Source organism: Calliphora vicina, chromosome 1 (assembly GCF_958450345.1).
Source record: "Calliphora vicina chromosome 1, idCalVici1.1, whole genome shotgun sequence".
Taxonomy (NCBI): Eukaryota; Metazoa; Arthropoda; class Insecta; order Diptera; family Calliphoridae; genus Calliphora; species Calliphora vicina.
In genome coordinates this window covers 79285955-79295607 of record NC_088780.1, presented here as the reverse complement: position 1 = coordinate 79295607, position 9653 = coordinate 79285955, and the positions used below count along the sequence as shown (strand labels likewise).

General features: G+C 35.8%; 1 protein-coding gene across 1 annotated transcript; it reads right to left on the bottom strand.

Annotated features, from left to right (window-relative positions):
- Window positions 1–1455: 1455 nt before the first annotated feature.
- Window positions 1456–6825, bottom strand: LOC135950985 (uncharacterized). The gene has a single exon (XM_065500534.1). It carries the CDS (start codon window positions 6823–6825, stop codon window positions 1456–1458), a length of 5370 nt encoding a protein of 1789 aa, XP_065356606.1.
- Between the last annotated feature and the right edge of the window lie 2828 nt (window positions 6826–9653).

The window sequence follows — 9653 nt, the reverse complement described above, 5'->3', positions numbered from 1 at the left end:
CGCTATTATTAAAATAGTGCTTGTTTTATATTAAAACAAGTAAGAGAGCTATATTCGGCTGTGCCAATCTTATATACCCTTCACCAAATTATTCTTCAAAATAAAAAATTTAAATATTTTTAGCTGAACAAAATTTTTTTTTTCAGTTTTTTAATTTTTTGGAAAAAAAAAATGTTCGAATTGTTTTTTTTTAAATTTTAAAAAAAAATATTTTGTTTTTTAAATTTTTTTTTTTTTTGATGAAAAGCCATTTATTTTTCAATTTTGAATTTTTAACAAAGCAAGTAAAAACCTGTAACACAATACCGAATAATAAGTAAGACAAAATTTGTTTGATAAAGTCAAAATATCCTATAAACAGTAAAATATGCTCTAAAAACGCAAAAATATGACATAAATATGCTCTTAAAACTAATATATGCAAAAATATGCATTTAAGGGTAAAATATGCAAAAATATGCACTAACAAATCGATGCTAAAATTCTTAAATAGTTCTGAAACGTTTAAATATCTTATCCATGTGCTCATTAGACTCACCAGAAAAAACATGCATTTGCATATTTTGGTTTCCCTGGTTATCATCATCCTCAAAATTTTATTATTATTTTAATGAGAAATATGTATATCATATGTAGACATATTATGGAAATATAACTTTTGCGATATAATTCTTAAAAATTTTAACTTTTTAAAATTACCGTACAAATGTAGAAATTACCTGCCTACCGTACGGAGGACTAAATTACCGTACAATACGGTAATTACCGTACGGTTAACATCACTGCACACACATTGTATAGAAACAGTCAGTCTCGCATGAGCATTGATAGAAGCAGGTTGTGTTACGCTTTTATGCTTGTTTATTTCTGTCGCTGGCTGCGACCTGAGCCTATATGTTGAGGACAGCGAATTTAACCAGTCTCAAATAAATGAACCACAAATTTACAATTAATGATGCATATACTTGAGCAACCGTTTATTTCTAAAAAAAAGAACTTATTACAAAAAATAACTTATAAATATATTAAGCGACTTACCGCAGTCTTTATCCCCAACAAACTAAATTTTAATTCTAAAGCCAGTTATTACTGAGCCTACAAATTTCTTTTTGTTTATGTACTATTACAACAGTTCATTTCCAAATAAATAAACTGAACGAAAATACTGCAGTATAATTTAGGGACAAAAAGTGCGATTAGTTCGTAAACAAATATGAACAAAAGGGAATACAAAACAATATAAAAAAATCCTAACGGACAAATGAACCAAACAACAATGATCATACAATTGGTAAATAAGACAATTTAAGTAAACATTAAGGTAGCTCACAAACAATAAATATAAACAAACCGAAATAATTAAAATTAATAAAAATAAAAATCGTAATAAATTTAAATAAATAAATATATGAGCCATCGGCGACATTCCCACCCCCGTGGATCGGCAACGATTCACTACTCCAAATCAAGGACTGCTAGTTTGGAAACTGGGCGTTTAAGTATTCCACTACTTGTTTGGACATCAGCTCTTCGGATTACACCATCACTGCCAGGAAACACATTTACGACACGACCTCTCTTCCAATTTCGGCGGGAAACAGCTGGATCACAAATTAGTACAAGATCTCCCGGGGCCACAGGCTTCGTATGTTTGCACCATTTGGACCGTCTTGTAAGTGTGGGCAAATATTCCACAATCCATCTTTTCCAAAAATGATCTCGTAGCTGTCGAGCAATTCGCCACTGCTTCTTCAGTACCACTGGCTTTATAATTTCAATACCTTCTGGCGTTTGAGCCGTATTTGCAGAACCCAACAAGAAATATTTAGGCGTCAATGGTTCTTCGTCTTCCGGACTGACAGGCAAGTGAGTCAATGGGCGAGAGTTCACGATGTTTTCGGCTTCAATTAAAAAACTTTGCAAGGTGTGCTCTTTTGGGGCGACTTCTTTTAGGGTTACTCTTAAAACCTTTTTAACACATTGAACCATTCGCTCCCATATTCCACCTTCTGCAGGATTATGTGGACAATTAAACTGCCATTCAATGCCCCTTGTGGACAACTCATCTTCAATTTTAACCAGATCAAATACTTCATCAAATCGCTGGGTTTCTTGGTTAACTCCAACAAAATTCTTTCCGTTATCACTCCGAATCTTCAACGGGGTGCTACGATGATTTATAAAATTCCGTATAGCCAAAATACACGAATCAGTAGATAGATCATAGGCCACTTCTAAATGTACAGCTCTGATTGTAAGGCACGTAAACAGGGCAACCCAACGTTTTTCATGGCGTCTACCAACAGTCACATTTAATGGGCCAAAATAGTCAACACCAGTATAAGTAAATGGCCGGACATATGGAGTTAGTCTATCACTTGGCAACGATCCCATAAAAGGAGCTACTGGAACAGCACGACGAATCTTACAAATGTTGCAATTTGATGTGGTCTTACTCAACAGATTTCGAAGTCGTGGAATCCAGAATCTTTTCCTTATTTCGCCTATGGTAGCCTCAAAATTTTGATGTCTCATTTTATTATGCACATGGGCAACAAATAGTTGTGTAAAGCGGTGACAGGGCGACAAAATAATGGGGTGCCTGGCATCTAAAGGCAACCAACTCGCAGCATCAATACGACCGCTCACTCGAAGTAAATTATTTTCATCAAAATAAGGCGAAAGGGAAAATAACTCGTTGTCCTTTTTTAAAGAACCATCAGATTTTAAAACGTTAATTTCAAAGGCGAAACATTCTTCTTGGGACAGACGACACAGACTAGTTTCAGCAACCCTTAACTCTTCAGCACACAGGCATCTCGAACCATTACATTTATCATATTTTCGGCAGCGATTGATAAATCTCAGAACCCAAGCCATTGTTCGTTTAAGCCTGAGAAATGAAGAAAAACGATTAAAATCAATTACTAAATTTGTACTAACCAGCATAACAAATTTGGGGCGTAGTTCTTCTTCACACAAATCATCAGATTTCTCAGAATTCTTATTCGGCCAGTCAGCTTCGTTTTCATACAAAAATTGTGGCCCTTGGAACCAACGTGTTTCAATGGAAAAATCAACTTCATTTTTAGCTCTTGTAGTATCATCGGCAACATTGAGATCTGTAGGCAACCATCTCCAATCAGTTGGGCGTGTCGAATCAAGTATTTCGGCAATTCGATGGGCAACAAATGGTTTATATCTCCTGCTTTCAGAACCAATCCAACTAATGACGGTTGTAGAGTCACTCCAACAGATTCGACGAGAAACTTTGAGTTCATGTTCCTTCATTATAGTGTCCATCAATCGGGTCCCCAAAACGGCGGCTTGTAGTTCTAATCTGGGAATAGTCATACATTTCAATGGGGCACATTTCGACTTGGCAGATATAAACGACACTCCTATTTGTCCATCAGATGTTGTATATCTCCAATAGCCAACTGCACCGAAGGCATCTTCACTGGCATCAACAAAAACATGCAGCTCTAACTCCAAGGGCAAACCATTTCCAAAATAAAATCGTGGAACCTTTACATGGACAACATTTCTTAACTCTTGGCGCCATTTATTCCACATCGCTTGTAATGACGCGGGCAACATCTCGTCCCAAAGTACATTATGTCTCCAGACTTCTCTCATCAAAAGTTTGGCAGTTATCATAAAATGGCACAAAAAACCAAGTGGATCAAAAATGGACATTACGACACATAATAACTCACGCTTTGTGGGACACCTTTTACCAAGGATGACGTCAGAATTCACACGATGGAATTTCAAAACAAATTTGAACGTGTCGTCCTTTGGATCCCAAAACATGCCAAGTACCTTTTCAGTTGAACCCTCCAACTCATTTAATCCACCTGAGAAACTAACCTGATGATCTGAACATCCTTCTAGAGCCACAACCACCTCCGATGAATTCGATGTAAATTTACGCATTTCAAAACCAGCAGCTTTATGTATTTCACGAACTTGTATGGCTATTTCAATGGCTTTTGACGGATTTACAAAACTGTCTACAAAGTCATCTACGTAATGATGGTCCAAAATTGACTTCACGGCTCTAGGGAAACGATTTCGATGCTCCATTGCATTTGTTTCCTTCACATAATGGGCAATACAGGGCGAACAGGCAGCTCCAAACGTCATCACAAGCATTTCATACACTTCCGGTGGACCACTAGCATCATCTCGCCACAAGAACCTCTGAGAACACCTGTCTTCCTCAGCAACAACAACTTGATGAAACATTTCCTTTATGTCCCCACAAACAGCTACGGAACCGATTCTAAAATTAAATAAAACGGATGGCAACGGTTTGTACTGCTGAGGGCCTTTCAATAACTTTGAATTCAACGAGACACCTTCCACCTTTGCTGCTGCATCGAACACCATACGAATCTTCCCTGGCTTATTAGGGTTTACGACACCAAAGTGGGGCAAGTACCATGTTCTCGGATGAAACGTATCGACTTCACTCAATGATAATTTGCGTACATACCGCTTCTGCAAATATTCACTCATTATTTGTTTATAGGCCGCACCAAATTCAGGATTATTTTTCATTTTTCTTTCCATTCCAAAAAATCTATTATGGGCCATGGAATAGCTATCCGGCAGGACTACGTCATCATTACACCATAGTAGTCTGGATTCAAATCTTCCGGCAACCCTCTTCGTCGAATTTCTCAATATCTCTCGTGCACGTAAATCATCTCTTGACTCAATCACTGGTAGAGCCTTAACACCAAAATTTTCAGTTTCAAAATAATTTGCCACCAAATTATTTAAATTATCCAACTGTGTCAGCAAACATGTTTGGGTTCCAGGGCGACCTCCTTTCACGTTTCCAAAAACAACCCATCCAAGAGGAGTATTGGCAGCATATGGACCAGCATCTTCCAAAGGGACTATTTCATCGGGCAATCCTAAATGGCAATGGTCCAATCCAATTAGTACCTTTGGAGCCACACATTCATATGAGTTTAAAGGCACACCATGATTCTTTACTAAATCCGCATTAAAACTCTGACTAGGCAACTTCAAATTCGAGACACCATACACATTTTTCAAAGCATATTTCCTCTTCTTATTAACACCGCTCACATAAAGATCCACCACCATAACTGGTTCTTGTGCCGATTTACCACCATACCAACTCAAATTCAATTGACTTTGTCGACCATGCAGTCCAAGCTGTCTCACTAAAGAGCTATCCATCATCGTGACCGAAGAACCTTCATCTAGGAGTGCATAAGTTTCAATAGCACAATTTGGTCCATAAAGAACCACTGGGAGCACTCTGAACAACAAATCACTTCTTTCACTAGCACTTGAAACACAACTAAGCACTGGTTCCACTGTTGAAGCTCTCTCTGTTGGCGGCACATTTACGGATCGTTCACTTGGTTCATTAGGTTTAGTTTCATGCGATAATTTATTGTGATTTCTTTGGCACTTTTCCATTGGACACTGCTTACACCGACGACAATCTTTACTTGAATGGCCACCACTGAGACACGAAAAACATAACTTCAATCTCTTCACTTCACTCCATCTATTAGGCACACTCAATTCTAAAAATTTCTTACAATCAAAAATTTTATGTGGGCCAACACAATAAAAACATTTTAACTGACGTTCTGGGCCATCAGAAGCATATAAAACCACTTTTCGTTTTGGATCACTGTTAGATCTATTGCCACTTGAACTGCTTATTTGCACACTTCTTACCAAATTTGCAACACGCTGGAGCCAGGTACTATAATCCAAAATAGTCGGCAACTGAGGTAAAGTTGAAGCAAACTGGGCCCAATCCAAACGTTTGCTCATTGGCAGCTTCTGTACTAACTTCTCCATGAGTGTTGGATTCGACAAATGTTGATAACCATTGGCAGATTCCAAAAATGCTGCTAAATTTCTGACCTTAATGGAATACGGCACCAATTTATCGATCGCGTTTTCTGCTATGGGCTGAACTTCCTTCATCTGTTGCAATTGGCATCGAATAAGCAACTCTGGGCGACCATATTGTAGCTTTAATTGCTCTATAACTGTTGGCACATTATTTGGGTGGATGAGCAACGACTTCACGCACTCTCTGGCTTCACCTTTCAAAGCCTTCTGCAATATCAAACAATTTTCAAAATTATTGTACGAATATGCCGCTGTCGAATGTTCAAGGGCAGACAAAAACATTGGCCAGTCCTCGGGAATACCACAAAATTCGGGCAGATCATAAAGTTTGCGTTGTACTGGCATGGGCACTGTAGCAGGGGAAACAATAAGAGGCTGAGATGTCATCAACTGGTCTGACTGACTAACATAGGAATATGGCGTTGGATTCCGGCGATCAACCATGTTCTCAGGGCCACTGCTAATACTTTGGATGACTGGCGCATTATGTCCAATAACATTCGGCGTATTTAAATTTTGATTTGCTCTTAAAGCACGTTGAGCGTTTGCCAATTGAGCTTGCAGGATATCAATTTGTCGTTGCAGGTTCTCATTATCAGACGATATGGTTTGTGGTGGCTGGGTTCTCACATTAGGACCGGGCACTAACGGCGGCAGACTAAAGGGCTCTTCACTTGTTGAACTGAAAATGTTTTGCGTTGATACAGCAGGTGTCGGTTCTCTAGGGGCACTTATAGAGGCACTAGTTACGGTTGTTGTCGTTCCGAGGGCAACAGAACTGACATTTTGTATCGACGGCATTTGAGAAACATTTGCTGAACTATCTGTTCCGGCAGGCGTGGAACTATTCACATTTTGGCTAGTTGCTGTCTGCAAACGAGAGCTTTTTCTAGATGGCGACCGTTGCATCTTGAATCACAAATATTTTTAAAGGGCACACAAATTCACAAATAATAAACAGCAACACAAAATTAATTTGTTCCGGCAGGCTTGGGGCTTCACAAAAATTCACAAAATAATTGCTATTCACGGCAGATTAAAATTTAATTGCTCCGGCAGCCAAGGAACCACACAATTTATCACAAATAAAAAACACAATTTGTTCCAGCAGGACAGGTTACAATTTCACACAAATTCAGCTTAAAGTTTTACTCGTTCCGGCGTGTAAGGAACCACAAAAATTTCATACTTTAGTTTAAACACTTGTACCGGCAGGCATGGAACGGCTTCACAATTATTTCTATTTGTTCCGGCAGCTTGGAACCACAAATTCACATAAAGTACAAGTAAAATGTTCCGGCAGGCAAGGAACCACAAGTTCGCTCAAAGGTTGCAAAATAAAATTTGTTCCGACGGGCAAGGAACCACAAGATCGCTCAAAAAAATGCGAAATAAAATTTAAATAAATAAATATATGAGCCATCGGCGACAATTTCAGCTAGTTGTTTTTGTTTTTGCCAGAGAATAATTCTCAACTCATACAACTACAATATCTAAAAACTGTAGTGGTGTGAGTTTGCATTTCGCTGTTTTAAATTGAACCGACTTTAACTGGGTGCCACCGCAAATGTAGAAAATGTTTTCATACAATATACAACAAAAAACATACAAGTGGCAACGCTGAACAGCTGACATACAAAATTAAAAAAAAAATCAAAAAAACGTAAACAATAAAAGTAACCGGGACATCTAAAGAAAGAAAGTTGATTGTTGTGGAAAAATGGAAAAGATAAGATTAATTAATAATAATTACGATATTTTGGTACTAATTTTATTGATAACTGTTCAATAATTGCAAAATCTCTACCAATATCTTGTAACTTAAACATTTTTTACTCGGCGAAGAACAGCTGATACTGTTGTTAAGTCCCGGTCCACACTATGAAACATTTGCTGCAAAACATTTGAGTTTGTTGATGAAAGGGGAAAGAGGAATGAAAAATATATAAATTAACTGAAAAACAAACAACATAATTAATTATACACTCAGGTCTCGTTTTATGCGAGCCCTTAAGGGCCTTACCTTTTTACCATTTTTAAATTAACTGATATAATATAGATTCATCACTGATATAATATAGATTCAGATACGGAAAGAGAATTAAAGATTCATCGCGGATATCAAGAGTTTCATAAGCAACTTAAAAATTCAAAATCGCAAAGTTTAATGACAAATTATTTTCCAAGAAAAGAAGCAATTGAAGCTCCTAAAAATTCTTCGATTTCGTCCCCTATTCACTAGATTAATTCTAGTGATGTAAATGATATTTTAACATATGATGACAATATGATCATATCATCTAGTGATGAAAGTGACGTTGAACCAATTCCATACCGATGCAGACAATTATTCAGTGATTCAGATTAATCATGCATATTTACAGAATTTCCTTAAAAAATGTGTTAACTAATTTTTTTGGATCATTTTTTTTTATTATTTTTTAAAAATATTTTTGTTTATTTTTTTTAACGTATTTTGTTTTTATTGTTTAAGTAAATTAAATAAATATATTTTTGTTGATTTTTTTTATGCGATTTTGTTCTGATTTTTTTAATTAAAATCTGAATTTATGCGGAAGGAAGATTTATCGGAGGCGGTTATAAGGGAATGGCAAAATATTTCAAAGGAGACCATTGACCATTGAATACCCAAGAAAATATTGAGTTATTGCAAAGTTTAGGCCATATTTGTTAAAATAATACCTAAGTTTCCATTGTTTTGTCAATGCCGTAATAAAGAAATCTTTTAATTTTGTTTTAGAATTTAATTAATTATGTCCTTTGATTTTTGTTAAATTAAGTTAATAAAAGTATACAAATAAAATACTACAAAAATGTTAAAATTTTTTAAAAAATTATTTCAGATTTTAGGCCACTAATGAAATATTTGGAAAAGTTTCCATTGTTTTGTCAACCACTGTATGTATGTATGTATATTGCTCACTTTCAGCGTACAGCATCCTAAATATATCAAGAACACTTTTAAAAATTGTAGAAGTTACAAACGAAACAAAACACCAAAAAACAAAATACACAAAGCAATAAAACCAACACACATCCAAACATACGTTTTGTTGTATAAAAAACAACAAAATCACCAAAAAACACCAAAAAAAAAAACAAAAGACGCAAAGCAATGAAACCAACACACATCCAAACATACGTTTTTTTTCTTCATTTTCATTTATTTTTGTATCTTCATTATTTCTGTGGAGTTTGGACAAAACATCTTAATTCGAGATAAGAAAATATCTTAGTATTTTTGTAATAAAACTAACTTTTTAAAACGATCCGTTTACACTAATCTGCTTCTTCTTACGAATATTAGTTTCTGAGATATCATAAAAAAACAAATCAACTTATTTGGAGTATTTGTTGATTTGTTTTTGACACAACAACTTAATTCGCAAAAACTGTTGAATTTATCGATAATTATTTTATTATTTATCCTTTGTATAATTCTTTGAGACAAATAATAAAGTTCTTCAAGGTCAAATAATAAAATATTGATCGATAAATTCAACAGTTTTTGCGCTCTCCTGAAAAATTTGAAAATTCCACTTAAGTTGTTTTGTCAAAAGTTCACAGATTTAATGAACTAACAATAAGTGGTCAAATCTTATATCTAATAATTATTACTAGCATATCCCGGTGCACTTCGCTATCCCTATTCTAGTAAAATTTAAAAACTATGAATGGATTTCCGATACAACCTAACTACGTACATGCAATGCACT

Excerpts from the sequence above, each read along its gene's own strand:
- LOC135950985 (XM_065500534.1), bottom strand. The coding sequence starts at position 6,825 with ATGCAACGGTCGCCATCTAGAAAAAGCTCTCGTTTGCAGACAGCAACT.